At 45.8% G+C, this 18,846-nt stretch overlaps 1 protein-coding gene across 2 annotated transcripts in view; it reads left to right on the forward strand.

Annotated features, from left to right (window-relative positions):
• The window catches only part of ZC3H18 (zinc finger CCCH-type containing 18), an 87,378-nt gene extending 69,407 nt beyond the window's left edge, over positions 1–17,971 (forward strand). The window contains exons 10-20 of one of the 2 annotated variants that reach the window (XM_083164671.1): positions 3,156–3,404; positions 4,254–4,373; positions 7,061–7,162; positions 8,389–8,535; positions 8,831–8,968; positions 9,245–9,256; positions 9,774–9,934; positions 10,068–10,459; positions 13,339–13,435; positions 15,418–15,514; positions 17,043–17,971. In XM_083164671.1, coding sequence (XP_083020797.1) covers positions 3,156–3,404; positions 4,254–4,373; positions 7,061–7,162; positions 8,389–8,535; positions 8,831–8,968; positions 9,245–9,256; positions 9,774–9,934; positions 10,068–10,459; positions 13,339–13,435; positions 15,418–15,514; positions 17,043–17,244 — 1,717 coding nt within the window. In that variant the 3' untranslated portion in view covers positions 17,245–17,971. The remainder of the gene's footprint in view (positions 1–3,155; positions 3,405–4,253; positions 4,374–7,060; positions 7,163–8,388; positions 8,536–8,830; positions 8,969–9,244; positions 9,257–9,773; positions 9,935–10,067; positions 10,460–13,338; positions 13,436–15,417; positions 15,515–17,042) is intronic. The other variant, XM_083164672.1, reaches the window with a different exon arrangement.
• The last annotated feature ends 875 nt before the right edge of the window (positions 17,972–18,846 follow it).

Raw genomic sequence — 18,846 nt, forward strand, 5'->3', positions numbered from 1 at the left:
GCCTATTTGTGGAATGGGTTTAGATCTCAAATTCCTCAAGTAACACGTGAGCTGTACACCAAGGAGAGCACATGCACACTGGAGTTAATAGAGGGATTTGAGATATAAACCCATTCCACAAATAAGCGATTTCAATGTTTACGGAACGATCCTCCACTGAGTGGGTACTATTCCTCACATTATCGTAATTGCCTACTAAATTATGAGGCCTTAAAATACCCTCCCTCTGCTTATTTATGAAGGCCTGTAATATCAGGAGAACTATTAATATTTAATTGCTGTATAATGAAGCTAAAATGCTCCACCCCAGAAGGGACCAGAACAAGTCGGGTACCACTGACTAGGGGAATAAGTTAACCTTAAGTCTACAAGACTTCAAAGTAAGAAGAACTATAACTGTATATCATAAAAATTAATTGTCGGTACTTGTTTCCTATCTGGGCGCCCAGGTTTTCTACGTACGGCACCGTAATGAAATCGCATCGGATTCGGTACTCGATGATGTACGATCCGATCCGATTTCATTTTAAATCGCATCGCATGCGGTGCACAATGCTGTACGATGGCGTCCGATCCGATCCAACTACATTTTGTATCGGATCACATTTATTTCATTCAAATATTCTATTTGAATTAAAAAAAAATTTTTTTAAAATAACCATTTCAGGCCCTGGTCACCACCACTATCCACGTGATCCCGAAGCGTGGCGAGCGGCGGCGGTACGCATCCTCCGACTTTTTCATACCCCCACTATCCACGTTGGCGTGGAGTTGAGAATAGAAAGTGTGGCGAGCGCAGCGAGCCACCGAGCCCGAAGCGTGGCGAGCGCAGCGGATACCTGTGAAGCCTGCGAGGGGACGCGGATACCTGTGAAGCCTGCGAGGGGACACGGATACCTTCACAGGTATCCGTGTCCCCTCGCGGGCTTCACAGGTATCTGCGTCCCCTCGCGGGGCTCGCTGCGCTCGCCACGCTTCGGGCACGGTGGCTCGCTGCGCTCGCCACACTTTCTATTCTCAACTCCACGCCGACGTGGATAGTGGGGGTATGAAAAAGTCGGAGGACGCGTACCGCCGCCCCTCGCGGGGCTCGCTGCGCTCGCCACGCTTCGGGATCACGTGGATAGTGGTGGTGTCGTTGGTAATGGGGCGGTAAATTGCCATTATCAGTCCACTAAAAATTGGCCATCCTATGGGCCAACCATAAAAGCGGGAACAAAATCGGATCGCATCGTTCAATATCGTGTATGTGCATTTGTGGTATCCGATGCGATCCGATTTTTATACGGAGAATAGCATGGTGCGCAATTAACGTAGCGGGCGCCCAGATAGGAAACAAGTACCATTGTGTCTTAGATCAATTATGTACTCTGAAGTTTCTTGATGAAATGAAACGCGTTGGGTGACTGCTTTGTTAAACATTGTGAATCACTCCAGGCACAAGAAGGCGTGTAAAAAAGAGCTGTCAAAAGCACTTTTATTTGGACTTTTTAATAAATACTTTTTAATATACTAATGAATGTTTTTTCATATATAAATATAAAAAATATTGGGCGCTAAGAAAACACTACTGGTTGGTTGATGTTGTTTGGGAGTTCCTACTAGTAGGATGCTCAGTGGGAAGTATTCAATGGGTTTTTTCTCCATGTGCAGTGAATGCTGTTTAGGATTCGCTGCACATTCGCAGGGTTCCCGGAGGCTGCAGTATTCGCTGCCAGCCCTCCCTGTCACCATATTCAATGCCGCAGGGGCTCGCTGCCCCTGACGGCGAATTTTAACCCCTGCAGCAAATGCCGCAGGGAGTCAGGGGACGGAGCCAGGTAGGGAGATGTAAGCCTCTCTGCCTGCCCCACAATTTGTGGGGGAGGGCTCCCGGGGACACAGGCAGCAGAAGCTGCCCCCCACCGGCCCCCTGCTGGCAAATGTGTAAAAAAAAAAAACATTTACGGTAATTAGATTTTTTTTTAATATATATTAATGTGCTTTAAGCACATGAATAAATATAGCATGCCACTTCACAGAAAAAAAAATCAGGTACTTATGTAGTATCTGGGCTGCCGATTTTTTGATTGTATGCCTTAAGTTAAGGCATACAATCAGATGCGATGCGATGCGATATCGCATCGCATCGCATCGCATCGCATGCGACCATCGGATGCGATGACCCGATTTTTCCATAGGAATCAATGTTAAAATGGACTGAGTCCATTTTAACATGGAATTCAATGGGAAAAAGGGGTCCTTTTCATACCCCTACTATCCAAGTGGGCATGGAGTTGGATATAAACCTGTGGCGAGCGCAGCGAGCCACCGAGCCCGAAGCGTGGCGAGCGAAGCGAGCCCCGCGAGGGGACGGTATTCTGTGTCCCCTCGCGGGGCTCGCTACGCTCGCCACGCTTCGGGCTCGGTGGCTCGCTACGCTCGCCACAGGTTTATATCCAACTCCATGCCCACTTGGATAGTAGGGGTATGAAAAGGACCCCTTTTTCCCATTGAATTCCATGTTAAAATGGACTCAGTCCATTTTAACATTGATTCCTATGGAAAAATCGGGTCATCGCATCGCATCGCATCCGATGGTCGCATGCGATGCGATGCGATGTACCCGATTTAGAAATCGGCAGCCCAGATACTACATAAGTACCAAAAATCAGATTTTTTTTTACACCAAAAAAAACCTTTATTTTAAAAGATCACTTTCCAGTTCACCTTAAAAAGATGTCAAATGCAAAACGGTGAATCATGGCAAAAATCAGGGAGAAAGCAATTCGCCATCCTAGCATTGAATACACTCTCGGCAAATCCCATTGAAATACACCAGCGAATTGCAGTGAGCATGAAACAGAGAACTGGCCGGCATTCGCTGTTCGCTTTCGGCAAACAGTGAACCTTGAATTGGGTGAATCAGATTTTCAGTAAAAAAAGATTCACTGCAAGGAGTGAAAACAGGATCATCTATGTAAATGTAATGCTGTACAATGCATGGACTGTGGTCCCTGCCGCTCACCCGATCCGCATTCACTTGTCAGGTCAGTAGCTGGATCTTCATAGCGATATGCCAGCAGCAGTGACCAATGTAATGTTTTATAAGATATAAAGTTGCTGACACTGGAAGCAGAGCCTCACACCTTACATTTGATTTTATTTTTTTTCAGCCGGCCAATCGATTCCTCAAAGAAAGATCCTCCTGCTGTACCCCTGACGACTGCTAACGCCACTGCTGCTGTCACCGCTGCTCCAGCAGCGGGTGGCCCTACGCAGGTCAAAAGGGCTGATGAGTGGAAGGACCCATGGCGTCGATCAAAGTCCCCAAAAAAGAAACTTGGTATCTCTACCTCCCCCAGCCGAGGACGCAGGAGGCGCCACACCACAGAGTCGTCCGACTCCGGGTCTAACTCATCAAGGTATGTGTCCCCCTTCTGTCATCAGTGCGTCTTTCATAGAACATCCTACTCCTGGTATCTCCCGATAGGACCTAAAACTCCCTAATATCCACATTGTCCAGGGGAAATCTGAATCCTCAGAGGTCTGATATTGTAAGGTGGGCACCTATTTCGATAAACCGTATTGGGTGGGTTTTGACATTTATGGATCATAAATGAGATTGATACCATCAGGTCACCTATCATGGCATTTGGTCCTGCCTTCAGTCATCCGCTCACAGGCACCGCTGTACATCACAAGTGACCCGTTCACCTAGGGCGGAACGCTGAGCGGAGTGAACAGTTTAAAAACAGATCTGTCACTCTGCCGTCTGGCCGGCATTGTACTCTTTTGTCTGTTTCTAGATATACTAAGCAAAGTACAGATACATACATGATTACGGCATCCGGATTATAAAACCTGTCTACAACGAGTATTGTTCTAGTACTGCAAGCCGCATCCACTGCTGACATGAACCTCATGGTGACTGCGACCTATGTCTAGTAGTATGTCGTAAATAAGTGGCTTCACCTTCGTATTTGAGTGGATTTCTGTAGCGGAATTTACCTCCGGTTCGCGAGAATGGAAAATGTGCTAGGTTACATATAACTAAACCCTGGGAGCAATGATTTATGACAACTTGTGAATTAAAAGTTGCTGTAACTAATAGCAACCATTTATTGTACTTTCAATATTTCAACAGCCCTTGCATGTCTTTATTACTGTCTACTTCTCAGGAATATGTTCCCAATATTCTTTATTTACCACTCCCTTCTTAGTCCTTTGTCGCAGAACATTAAAACTGTTTCACCTCCTGTTCTGTATTTTAGATCCTCTTCCCGGTCATCTTCCTACTCCGGTTCCGGGTCCTCACGTTCTAGATCATCCTCTTACAGCTCTTTCTCCAGCCGGTCCTCTCGGCATAGTTCCTTCTCTGGAAGCCGGTCCAGGTTTGTTTAAAAAAAAATCATGTAATTCCTCGTTGTGAAAGTGGAAACATCTGCGATCAAACCAGTATTTCTAGTTGGTGGAAACTGCCTATTTTAGGTGTTGAAATCACGTTGCATCGGATTCTGTGTGTCATTTTTTTTATTTTTTTTTAAATGTTTACCAATCCTTGTAGCATCAAGTTTTTCAGCACGTACGCTACAATAGGGGTAGTGTTCACAAATACTCAATCAGGTTAGTTGGTACTTGTTTCCTAGCACGGCGCCCGTCGTAGGTGATCGCATACCTTAAGTTAAGGTATGCGATGGACACGACAGACGCGCGATTTCAGTGCTATTTTTAGCCTTTTCCCCAACAATTAAAAAATCCCCCCCATTGTTAACACCACCCCACGATGAATGGCAACCCGAAGCGTGGCGAGCGGCGACGGTACGCGTCCTCCGACCTTTTCATACCCCCACTATCCACGGCGGCGTGGAGTTGATTTTATATAGTGCCCGAAGCGTGGCGAGCGGACGCGTAATACCTGTGAAGTAATGCGCGTCCCCACGCTTCGGTCTCGCTGTGCTCGCCACACTAAATAAAATCAACTCCACGCCGACGTGGATAGTGGGGGTATGAAAAGGTCGGAGGATGCGTTCCGCCGCCCCTCCCGGGCTCGCTGCGCTCACCACGCTTCGGGTTGGCGTTGATCGCGTTGAGCGTTAACAATGGGGGGGGGGGTGCATTTAACCCATCAGGGTTGGGAAAAAATAAAAATTGGGGTCTGGGGGCCATTTAACATTAGGGCCAATGTAAAATCGGGTCTCAGGGACCATTTTACATTGATTCCAATGTAAAAATCGCGTCCATCGCATGGGATTTGGTTGCATGCGATGCTATCGACGCAATTTTGTGTGGTCCCTGTGGACACAATTTTTATCGCTGGCGCCGTGCTAGGAAACAAGTATGGTTAGTTTACTGTACAGAATGGATTTACAGAAAAGAAATGATGATCTATACCAGGCATGTCCAAAGTCAGGCCCAGGGGCCAAATGCGGCCCGTGCTGCCATTTCAAGCGGCCCGCAGCCTCCAGCATGAAGCGGGCAGAGCATCAGATGTGGGAAGCACAGCACAGGACACTAAAGGTGGGGCCCCGGTGAGCGCGCCTTTACCTTGCTGTCTGCTGCAGTTAGGCGGCGTCAGCCACCACAGTCAGATGTGTTTGGCATCCTACCCCTGCTGCTGCATTCATATATATCACCCTACTCCACAATCACAGTGACAGCAGTGTTTGGGGAGGGGGGGCAGCAAGGGGGAATTTTGCTCCCGTAACATGCAGAATGGAGGAGGGCAGCAGCAGGAGCCCAAGCATCCCCTGTCCCTGCAGTGCCTGCTTTGCCTCTCCTTCCTCTGGCTCACACAAGAGGCTGGGAAACATACAGAGAAGGTAGGGGGCAGAGTGGGGGACATACAGTGAAGGAGGGTCAGGCTGGGGGACATACAGTGAATGGAGGCAGTGATGGCCATTCAGAGAAGGGGGAGCAGGGGCAGGCTGGGGGACATACAGTGAATAGGGGCAGAGTGGGGTACATAGTGAATGGGGGTCATACAGTGAATGGGAGTCATACAGTGAAGGAGGGTCAGGCTTGGGGACATACAATGAATGGAGGCACTGATGGACATTAAGAGAAGGGGGGCAGGCTGGGGGACAGAGTGAATGGGTGCAGAGTGGGGAACATACAGTGAATGGGGGACATACAGTGAAGGAGGGGCAGGCTGGGGGACATACAGTGAATGAGTGGGGGACCATTCTGATGTGATTAATGATTCAAAGAATGTCAGGCTGAATGGTCGGCCCCCACACATTTACACTTCACCAAATCTGGCCCACGTCACAAAAAGTTTGGACACCCCATATCTATACAATACTAGATCATTTTGTGCATAGACCATACTTGACCTAATATTTCTTTATTTGCTTTATTACCAGTTATTAGCGTTCACATTCCGCATCGCTTTATAATTGAAATGTAACATCAGTCCCTGCCCCAGGGGACATTACAAAGTATATTCTCTACCACATGTGCATTCTAGGGTTAATTTTGTAGGGAGCCAATAAACCTGTATATGTTGGATTGTTTCAAGAAACAGGAGCACGGGGAGAATATACAAACTCCACACAGTTAGGGCCATGGTCAGAATCAAACTCATGACTAACCATTACTTATCCACTACCCTTTCTGTGAAGTTATTTTTCCTCATATTTCCCCTGAATCTTCCTCCCTCTAACACAAGGACATGCGCTGAAACTAGATGGAGGAAGATTCAGAGGAAATTTTAGGAAAAATTACTTCACAGAAAGAGGTAACATGTTTAAAAAAGGGGCAGACTAGATGGGCCAAGTGGTTCTTTACATTCTATGTTTCTATGTTACACTGTTCGTGCTGCCAAACATGTTAATGGGTCTTGCAACATCTAGGTACATTTGGTGGATAAAAGCGAATTACGGCCTATAAAATGACATTAATTGTATAGTCAGGCCACATGAAGCCATATTTAGTGTGGGCATCATGGATCATTGCAGCATACTGCCTGGTGATCCGTAGTACGCAGAGTACATTGCAACAAACTGCCTAGTGATCAGTATTACCCAGAGTACATTGCTGTATACTGCCTGGTGATTGTCTGCTGATTCTCTACCTCCAGGTCCAGATCGTTTTCCTCCTCCCCTTCTCCGTCACCAGCGCCATCTCTGCACAAGCCCTCCGCTAAGAGCAAAGGCGAACCTGTAGCTGTACCTGCCAAAGGGTGAGTGTGAAGTGCCACATGTGGTCAATGCTTGTGTGGGGCAGTATATGGAAGAGCGAACGCCTTAATGAGTATTATTCCGAGAGATGAGTGACCTGCTGTCTGAGCGCTTGTAAGAGCAGTATGCCATGACTGCAACATCACTGAATTTGTCTCGCGAAGTCTGGACGATGTATGGAGCCTCCCATCATAAGCACACATTGGAAATGTATGAAGCTTGGAGAAGTTGTATCTATTCACATAAAGAACAGTCCTCCACCCAGCTCCTAACTATCACTTTACATATCGGAGCTGATTGGCTGGACCGTTCTCACCTTGCACATACCGTTCTTTGAGGATAGATAACACTTCTCCAAGTGTCATACATTTACCCCACTGTTCTTTAGGATCCAGACTTTGGGCCTTATTCTAGTTCACTCTTAGAGGAAAATTCCTTTTCAAATGGACAAAACCATGTGCAGTACAGGTGGGGCAGTTGTAACCTGTGCAGAGAGAGTTAGATTTGGGTGAGTTATTTTGTTTCTGTGCAGGGAAAATGCTGACTGCTTTATTTCTACACTGCAATATAGATCTAACTTTGAAGAAAAACCCCACCCAAATCTAATTCTCTCTGCACAAGTAACCTCTGCCCCACCTGCAGTGCACATGGTTTTGTCCATTTGAGAAGGACTTTGCCTCTAAGAGTGAACTAGAATAAGGCTCTTTGGGAGAAACCTGCACATTCAGTTTAGAAGGCTTTTTCAGTTTTCGAATCGTTTCCACCGGTGTAAATATTAAGTAGAGTTGTCATTTATTTGAATTCTCTTCCTCATACTAATCCAGGCCTCTTGCTTGTCCTTATTCAGTTGTGATAACCATCAAGATATGGTAACAGTACAATAGCTTGGAGATATGACAGTGGGAATTGTTGCATTATCCAGATCAGAGAGATAAGATTGAGGCATTAAACACAGCCCCTTACCCAACCTCCCTGACTTTCTGACTTCTGCATGACATGGAGATGCTTGCTGGACCAGAGCTCATGGGTTTAATACTCTATTCATGACCTAGAGATGCTTGCAGAGGAGTGCGTATGGAAAGTTTTGTGATCGCTGATACAAACCTGTAGCAAAGTTTCCACTTGTTCTAGGGGATCTGTGTCTGATAAGTTCTGTAAACGTTGATGCATAATTGCCTGAGCTATACAACCAATAATAAAATGTATGAAATACGCGGATTCTATTCAGAGACAAACCAAATGTGAAGAAGGCGCCACCCCCCGCAGTGTCGGTCCCAGCGGCAAAACCTCCGAAGGCCGCTCCAGAACCTGCAAAAACTGTAGAGAATAGAGTCGGAAGAGCGAAAGAGGCAAAGAGGAAAGCGCCGCCAAGGAGGTACGTTACCCTCTTGACAAAACAATTTGGAAAACTGTTCACTGGTAGCCTGAAGGTGCCTATACAAGGTGTGACAGGGCAGTGCGATGCGTGCTCCCGTATGCACCCCATCACACAGCGCGTAAAGTCTGTGCTGCCCGTGCTTTTAGTATTAGATTGTATCGTCTGTAGTGCAAAAAGCAGAGTGCTGTAGCACATTATATGCTTTTTGTACTAGATACAATGCAGTCTAGTACTAAAAGCACGGAGTTCATTGCACCTTAACTCTGGTCGGTTGTTTCTGTTTTGCATGAAGGAGGACCGTAAGCGGCAGTATCAGCGGCAGCGCAAGCAGTTACAGCGGGTCCAGTTCCCGATCTGGATCCCGATCAGTTTCCTCGCGTTCTTCGTCTGCCTCCGTTTCACCTTCCCAGGCTGCAGCCCGCAAAGCCAGGTATGGCTCTAATCCGTATTACTGTAGGCTCGTATAAATTCAAGGCTGACCTCTTTTTCGGATAAATGTGATGAGTGCGATGTAAAGCATACACCCCCTTTGTATAGAAGATCACCTAGTTTGGTTACAAGGACGATCATTACGTTTTCTGCTTGTTGGCGCACACTCTTCTCCATCAATGTAAACAGCAAGTGTTAAATGATGCTCTTACATTATACTAACTGCCGCTGTGTTTGTTTTATTCCTGTCTCCTCTGAACCCCGCTGGGAACACAAGCAGGAAATCCAGGTAGGCTCATTCCCCTCTGGCATTTACGCTGTCTGTCTATACAGCCACTATTTTCTGCTGTAGGAAGTGAACAAGGGTTACCCCACACATCAGTCACTTCTCACCACACTCTTTTCAGCAGTTTAATCATTCATATAATAAGATTGTAGGCTGCCTTATGATTACAATCTCTTTTAGTTTACTATTGAGTACTTTCCGTACTTACCACAAATCTTACTGCATCTGAGACTTTCCAGCACAAACGGAAGCTGGCCAATTGCACGCTGTGATTTTATGACTGAGATGCCCTGCCTTTTGCACCGGGATTAAGATCCAGAACGATTCTTCTTGGTGCAGGATGTCTGCTGTACAGTACTTGCTGTTTTCTAAGATTCCTGAGCTATTTATACAGTACTGTAAATGGTCAATTATTCTAGGGCATTTTGTAGTTGTCTTTGCCGTGCAGTTCTGTGTCTTGTGTTGCATTGCCGCTGTGTGTGTACCTCAGTGTAATAATGCAGCGGGTGTTTTCCCATAGGTCGCTAAGTGTGAGCAGCGTTTCGTCCATCTCCAGTGTCTCATCCAGCAGCAGTTCCGTGCGCAGTGCTGACTCTGATGACCTGTACGCTGATCTCGCCAGCCCCATCTCTTCAGCCAGCTCCCGCTCGCCCGCACCAGCACAGCCGAAGAAAGAGAAAGGTACTCCCCAAATTCCCACCCCTCCTGCTTTACCAGCACTCTAACCAGTCCTATCATAGTCTATAGAAAAGCCTTTCGGGATTCCAATTTTAGCTAGAATGTAAACTTGCTCTGTGTTGTGGTTTTAATTCAGCTCCTACTGACAGAACCAAAAAGGAGGAGCCGCGGTCTAAGGAGGAGCCGCGGTCAAAGGAGGAGGCGCGTCCTAAGGAAGAGCAAAAGTCTAAGGAGGAGCCACGTCCTAAGGAAGAGCAAAGGTCTAAGGAGGAGACGCGCTCCAAGGAGGAGACGCGTCCTAAGGAAGAGCAAAGGTCTAGGGAGGAGCCGCGTCCTAAAGAAGAACAACGGTCTAAGGAAGACAAACGGGCACGTGAGCCCCCCACCCAGACTCCAAAAGCTGCCCCTGCAAAATTGTCCAAGCCTGTCAGCAGTAACAAAACAGCAGCTATACAGCCCCCAGTGCCCCCGCCGGCCCAGAGCAGCTTCAGTGCCCACAAGGAGATTAAGCTGACGCTACTGAGCAAGGTGATGTAACCACGCTGCTTTTCAAACGTGCAGTCTTCACAGTAGTCACTTATTAGCAAGCGGCATTCCTGCAATTCCTTACCCGTACAAAGTCTACAAGAGCCTCTTCTGAATTACATCACTTATTTACCATTAACAGGAGTGGGGTGGGGGTTCTGCTGGAAATGGTTGGCTGCTAGCCAAGCAGAGCATTACACGATGAGCCAGGCAGTAATGAATGACACATCAACATTGTACAGAGCCTGGCAGTCATTGCGATTTCCTGGCATGCTGGTGAATGCATATTACCGTTCATCTCTTGCCTGGTAAAGGAAATTCAAAGTTTCAGTTTACATAATCTGGGGCAGAGGTGGCCAAACTGGTCCTCGAGATCTACCAATGGTCCACATACCCCGACCACCTAGCTGGTACACAGCCGTAGTCATTACTAACTGTCACATTGTTGGTAGATCTTGAGGATGGGTTTCCTATCTCACCGGGCATGTTACCAGTTGGAGCTGGGATGCTGTGTTGTGCCAGCAGGCCCGATGGACCAGGCGTAGCCAGGATGAACAATTGGGAGATGTGGGTGAGGTTTGTCAAATACAGAGGATATTCTTTTTGCCATTGAGATATTTTTAGGATGTGCACCATCAGCATCGGTGCCTTGTGCAACTAATCTCCTAATTAGTTTGTCATGTGAAAATCACAGCATTACATACAGATTTACACAAGCCGCACATCAGATTGGTCATTGCAATCTAGCAAAGTAGTTTAGTCTCTTCCATTTATTTACAAAAAAGAAATAATTTGGATCACCCTCGGGCGCAGCTGCTTGTGGGTCTCAAAACACTTATTTGAGGAGTCACCACCCCTCACAACATGGATACACAGTACAATTTTATAAGTGGAAACCCTCTAGCGCTTAAACATGAAAGATGGTACTTCCCTTTATTTGGCGTGGATACTTCTTTACAGACAGGTGTGTGGGATTGATCGTCCTTGTGATTCAACTCTCATAGATTTTTATAGTACATGTAAAAAATAGAGAGTACAGGCATCAATATTCCACACTATATAATTGATTCTACACCCGTGCGAATGGATGGAGGCTGTGAAGTATTCTTTCTTCCACCCAGGGGACAGACAGATGTAATCTGTAGGAATGGTGCGTACCAAAACTCACATAAAAATGTGGCTGGTTCCACACATCAAGGTATCTTTAAATCTCTGGTGCGTACCCAACTCACAATTAGGAAGAATGGTATCCTCACATAAAGGTATCTTTTAACCAAACGAAATAAAGAATTCTGTCAAGGGGGTGCGTACCCCAACTCACTGGTGCAAATGTAGTAGTACTCGCATCAAGGTATCTTTTAGGCCACTCAGTTGATAGATCAGAAAGGTGCTTTAATAACTTCCACATCCAGAAGTGACAATATAAAATAAAATCAAACAGAGTGATCACTGTGACTGCTGTATACAATAGAACAGTGGTGAAAACTTGGAGTCTACAACCTGGGAGGTCTTCCGGACGATCCAGCCAGGGAGTAGGTCAGTCAGAGTTCCAAGGTCCAGCAGTCATCCAGGGATCACCTTCCTCTCAATACACACAACGCGTTTCAATCCACTCTGGGATCTTTTTCAAGTGACACTTGAAAAAGATCCCAGAGTGGATTGAAACGCGTTGTGTGTATTGAGAGGAAGGTGATCCCTGGATGACTGCTGGACCTTGGAACTCTGACTGACCTACTCCCTGGCTGGATCGTCCGGAAGACCTCCCAGGTTGTAGACTCCAAGTTTTCACCACTGTTCTATTGTATACAGCAGTCACAGTGATCACTCTGTTTGATTTTATTTTATATTGTCACTTCTGGATGTGGAAGTTATTAAAGCACCTTTCTGATCTATCAACTGAGTGGCCTAAAAGATACCTTGATGCGAGTACTACTACATTTGCACCAGTGAGTTGGGGTACGCACCCCCTTGACAGAATTCTTTATTTCGTTTGGTTAAAAGATACCTTTATGTGAGGATACCATTCTTCCTAATTGTGAGTTGGGTACGCACCAGAGATTTAAAGATACCTTGATGTGTGGAACCAGCCACATTTTTATGTGAGTTTTGGTACGCACCATTCCTACAGATTACATCTGTCTGTCCCCTGGGTGGAAGAAAGAATACTTCACAGCCTCCATCCATTCGCACGGGTGTAGAATCAATTATATAGTGTGGAATATTGATGCCTGTACTCTCTATTTTTTACATGTACTATAAAAATCTATGAGAGTTGAATCACAAGGACGATCAATCCCACACACCTGTCTGTAAAGAAGTATCCACGCCAAATAAAGGGAAGTACCATCTTTCATGTTTAAGCGCTAGAGGGTTTCCACTTATAAAATTGTACTGTCTTCCATTTATTTATTTACAGTTTCTGATAGCCCAGCATATTCCTTTGTGCTTTACAATTGGATTCAACAGTGATAAGACAAACTGGGTAATCACAGACACATAGAGGTAGGAGTGCCCTGCTCGCAAACTTACAAGCTATAGGATTCGTTTCATCTGTGTGAATAAGATACACATTTTGGTGCTGCTGAGTTCTTATGACGCCGAGGGGGGGAGGGGGCTGTTTGACGTGACTGAGACCACAGTATAGGTGACACATCTTGTATGTTTAGCTATGCCAAACAGCAGGTATGGTGGAAAGGTGTGTCTGCCCTACACGCTTAACACCTATTAGGAGTTAGGCAAGGCCTGTACATAGTTGTCTTACATGTGTGAATCCTGTAATCTAACAAGTTAGCTCACATTTCCTCATTGCATAAATCATCCCACAGATCCTTCCAATTGTTTTATATCATAGTATCTAATGTGCTATTGCCTCATTCCTACAGGGCACCGAGAAGGGGAGTAGGAAACGGTACGAACCATCCGATAAAGAACGGCTGCTCTCCCCACCTGCCAAGAAAGCCAATATATCACCTGAGAGAGGTGAGTCCTGTCTTTACAGAACGATAAAGCTTCTTGCATGCGCTTGTCCTAGGGACAAGTCAGACCCAATTCTCGTGCGAGCCGCCCAGCAGCTCCCCGGGAGGCGCACATACAATTTGGCACTCGATGTGCCATTTTTTACATGTGATAAATCGCATGCGATTTATCACATGTAAAAAAAAAAACCGGGGAGCTGCAGGATGGTGAGGAGCAGTGTGGGGGAGGCGGGCAGCGGCAGTGCCGGTGAGCAGCAGCGATAGTGGGCCCTGGCAGCAACGGCTGTGAAAAGTGTACGGTGGGTGCAGCGGGCAGTGGCGTGCGGCGGTTATAATCAGTGTGCTGTCACTGTGTGGCGGCGGCTATTACAACTTTAAAATAACATGTCAAATGACTGTCCGGCTTTTGATTGGCTGAGATAGCGCACTCTCAGCCAATCAGTGGCTCCTTCCCAGCGGCTGCTGATTGGCTGAGAGTGCGCTATCTCAGCCAATCAGAATCCGGACAGTCATTGGACATGTTATTGACATGTCCACAGATTGTATTATTGGCAGCCACCAGCAATGGTTTTGCCTTTTACATTGACCATAAATAATTTGAATTGTTCCTGGAACACCAATCCAAGGCACCCCTGCAAGTGTCCTGAGGCACCCCAGGGAGCCACGGCACACCGTTTGGGAACCACTGACATAGACCCCTTATATCTGCTATTGCTGACCATGAAGGGATTGCAGCAAATATCTTGAATGTCAGCTGCGGTTCCTCTATTCCCAACAGCAGCCCTATGCCTCTATGGGGGCTGCTAGGCTGTCAGACCTGCTCTCCTTACATGGTGGTAGCCACGTGTAGCCTATGGGATACATTAGGCTTTTTTCGAAAGACCTGCTGCTCCCTTTGGTATGAAAACGTAATTAATATACACTGTATATATCAAGTTAGTGGACCTGTCACTCAGGGCTTACCGCACAATGTGCAATTACTTTGCTCCAGTGCCTCCTTAAATAGGGAGCAAGTCCTCCCAGATATGTAGCAGAATGACGTGGCACTCGGAGGCTTGAATACAGCTGAAAAAGTGAGGACTGTTTTTTTTAATCCATATACATCAACGTTTCGGGGTACAGCAACCCCGTCTTCAGGATGCAATACAAGAAGTACTGTATATGGTGCACAATTACACTTCTACCAAAATACAAGTGACCCCCATGTGTGTGGCCGCCGGTGGACTTCTGGGTATTTATATATCTCTGCAGCTGGACTGAATTGTTTCCAACAATGTCATGTTCCGATCCTAATCTAAAGAGGTTCTTCTGCATTACTGACCTGTCAGTGCAGGTTTACACCGCCACTCCTGCACTCTATATTTAGTTAGGTTGCTGCAAGAGGCTTCCCTCTGGCTACAAATCTAAATTTAGACGGTGCTACACTTCTTTCCAACTATTGTGCCATATATTTAGCTCTTTCTATTTTGAGAACAACTTCTAAATTTAGACCAAGCTTAAAAAAAAATCACTTTTATTTTAGTATCCCTTTCTAGGGAGTATCGGATGGACTTGCCCAGGTGTTCATGGCGTATATTTGGGGGCATAGTCCTACAAAGCATTTCCATGATGGCTCTCTACCGGTTCATGCCAGTAATCTGTGCCCACTTGCAAGGCTGGAATAGAACTTTATCTGGGCAATATTTTTCTTTCCATTCTGTCCAAGGTCGGAAGTAATATTTTGCAACATGAATTCCCTTTTTGTTGGAATGCACATGCATTATGTATTCATGTACTGGGTGGGCACATTAGAGGAGGGGTTACCAGGGGGTGGAAAGTCTCTGAAAGACTGCAGTTATTCTCGGTAGTAATCCGAGAGCAGCACCTAATAAGAAGTAAACCGCATCGGCCTACGGTCTAATCACCTAATGCAAAAGAGTCCAGGTCCTCCTGGAGCAGACTTGTGAGCAACTCGTAACTAACGCTTTGTTCTTGTCATTGTGGCAGCACCACGAGACCGCAAGCAACCTGGAAAGCTGCCTTCACCAAAACCAGAACGTCAGAGGGTTCCAAACACCAAGCCTTCCCTCCCTCTGCCAGACAGGTAGGTGGTGGATCTATGTACAGAGTGCTCCTGTGAGTGATTGGTTGTAACACGTTCCTGTAAGTCACTTTCAAATAACATGGGTGAGAGCTTGGGATAGTCTCCCCCTACCCCTTAGTGTGAGCGAATATAATGCTCTTTATGTCAAGAGAAGACGGAGGGTATGCTGTGCCGCTACAGTCCTTGTAAAGGGAAATCCTATGGAATTCCCTCCGTTTCCAGTCAACGATGATAATTACTAACCTATGTACTTGTGAGCTAGATGCTGTATCAGTCCAGTTTGTGAAGCTAGCAGCCTTTTAAAGTAACAACATAGCATATTTCTGCATCCCAGTTACCAAGCTGTTATCTGCATCTTACTGACCATAAGAGTAGAAGACTGCGCTGCATTGCACGGTGAGCTGCAAGCACACAAAACAGTGACGTTCTGTAACATTTCATGTATGTAAGTCGTCTATGCAGAGCTGGTGCTAGCCACAGTATATCTGGTCATACGCTGATGTGTCGCAGTGATTGGTTACCTGTTTTATGGCTTTAAGTGATGATCGTGCATTCAGCAGCTCTGTATATGAGGAATCTACATAACCAGGGTTCCCTTTGTGCATATCGTAGTTATTCATTGACTGTAATAGGTCAGAAGTGTATAGCGATGAAGAGGGGATATTCCATCTCAGATGTCGGTGTCATAAAACTGCAGGTGAAAGTCAGGGGATCCCGAAAGCTGCATTTTCCTGTAATCGTTGCATTTAACAAGTTTTTCTCCGCAGCGTTGTGACCTGCAAACGTGACTTGGGCCGGGGACATTGCAGTGATTTAGGCTCCAATACTACGTAAAACAATGAAAATAAAACTTTTTTTATACTGTACCTATTAAGGGAATGGTGGAGGTTAAGCCGTGTAGACGCAGTGCGATTTGGCATACAATTTAAACTATATAAAATTGTGTAGTTCGTTAGGCAAAACGGCACCGTGTTTTCCCAGCGGCTGATAACGGCCCCGTGAAGTTGCTATCGGACGGCAAAATAGACTGTTAAGGCAAGACAATTTTGACAATGCTGCACACATGGTGTATTTGGCCTATGGCCAAATCATCCATAGTCCAAATCACCTATGACCATAGTCAAAATTGGAACAGTCAAAAGCGAATTACCCAGCTGCATTTTGGCACCGCGTGTTCACCCCTTTAGAGTTTCTGCGCCAGGGTAAAAATATTTATCAAGATGGGTTGCCATACATCAGAAAGATCGATTGCGCTCATGATTGTGTCCAATTTCCCTTTAACTCCCTGGTAGTCCTTGTGTGTGCACACACAATGTGCACACAATCTGCATACAATCCATTTTATAATCAATTGAGATTGTATGATTGGGTACAATATCTTTCTGATGTATGGCCACCTTTAGACCCTACAATCCACCGTCCTCTAGAACATCGGTGTCAAATTGTGTGTGAGAGGGATTCGGCCCAGTTTTGGTAACTTGTGATTTTTTCCCTCCGTTACTCTAATTCCTTATTTTGCCCCCCTCAGGAAGCGCCCGCTTTCTCCGCCACAGCCGAAGAGCTCAAGCAAAGTGACCAGCATCCCAGGGAAGGCAGCAGATGGCTCCGCCGCCGCCGCCAAGTCTGGCAAAGCAAGCACATTATCACGCAGGGAGGAACTTCTCAAACAGCTCAAAGCTGTGGAAGACGCCATCGCGCGTAAGAGGGCAAAAATTCCTGGCAAGGTATAGCGGTGCCGGCATCCAAGGAGAATCTGGAGAGACTGGGTGTGTTTTTACATGTGCGATATGAGAGTGAATGTGGTCACGGCGGATTTGAACTCCTGCCGCCTGCATTTGTTTTGGCCACAATTTCCTCCAATAAAACCAGAAATACTGCTGTAAGATAAAAACAAAACCTCGGAACGCTGTTTCCAAACCTCTCTGTGACCTGATGTAACTGAGGACGTTCCAACAGACGAGGCGCTTACGTAACTGATGACCTGCTTTGAGCTTTCCTGACTTTTTTCTTAAAACTTTTTTTTTTGTTTTTCGTTATTCTGACAAGGAAACCACCCTCCACCATACAAGGAAACATATCCCCCAATACTGCTGCAAGTCACCCTAGACTTCAAACTCACTCTCGCCCTCTTAATCTTCATTGGACTAACCTCTTAGGAAGACTGATATAAATATATATTTTGTTCTTTTTTTTTTTTTTTTTTTTATTCTTTTTTTTTTTTTTTTTTATTCTCCCCTTTTTTCTGTTCCGTCTTTGCAGACAACAAAGATGTTTTCATTTGTAATGAAATAGGCTGTTTTAGTTGGTGAAGACAGAGGGCAGGAGTGAGTAACGCGTTTTTAAAAGCCAATGCAGTTCTGTCCGGTCGGGGTGTCTACCTGTTGATATGGGACATATTTGGGGAAGGGGGTGGGGCAGGTGATTTATCCCTGAAATAAAGTATTTTGATAAAACATTTCCATTGTTTCTTGATGTACTTGTTCAGATGGTTTAGAACAGTGGTTCTCAAAATCGGTCCTCAGGACCCCACGCAGTTCTGTTCTGTCGGGGTGTCTACCTGTTGATATGGGATATATTCAGGGAGGGGGGCGCAGGTGATTTATCCCTGAAATAAAGTTTTTGTTAAAACATTTCCATTCCACTTCAGATGGTTTCGAACAGTGGTTATCAAAACGGTCCTCAGGACCCCACGCAGTTCACATATTCCAGGTTCCCCGACAGGTGCACTCATTACTGACACATTTTAAAAGATCCACAGGTGGAGTTAATTATTTCACTTGTGATTCTGTGAGGAGACCTGCAAAACATGCACTGTGTGGGGTCTGAGGACCGACTTTGAGAACCTGTGGTTTAGAAGAAGTGCGTCAGGTTCTCTGCCCCATCGCCTTTATTATCAATGCAGCTAGTTATGCAGTAGGCAGCGGGAAGGGGTTTCTGAAAGGATGGTTGTTAAAAGTACTCGTTACGTAGTAAGGGGCACAGGAAGCCTTATTATTCTACTACTTTGCAATACACACACAAATCCGTCAATATCTTTGCTACACATCTTCCCTCCTAAGTACGTGCAGGGCTGTGAACGGGACATGTTTTTCTACATTTTAGAAAACGAAGACATATTCCTCATGAGTCACTCTGTGACGATTGGTTTCATCACTGTGCGAGGAAGAGATATTGATAGTAAATACCTGTTTTTTGCATAACCAATATGGAAAATTGTTGACATTGTTAATGGCTTTAGCACACAGATTTACCCTAAGGGAAAGTGCACAGCAGTGTTGTAGTCATTGCCATGACGTGTCAAGTTCCTGAGTACCAAGGTATGCACCATGTCA

The sequence above is a fragment of the Crinia signifera genome, chromosome 11 (assembly GCF_055691185.1).
Source record: "Crinia signifera chromosome 11, ASM5569118v1, whole genome shotgun sequence".
Taxonomy (NCBI): Eukaryota; Metazoa; Chordata; class Amphibia; order Anura; family Myobatrachidae; genus Crinia; species Crinia signifera.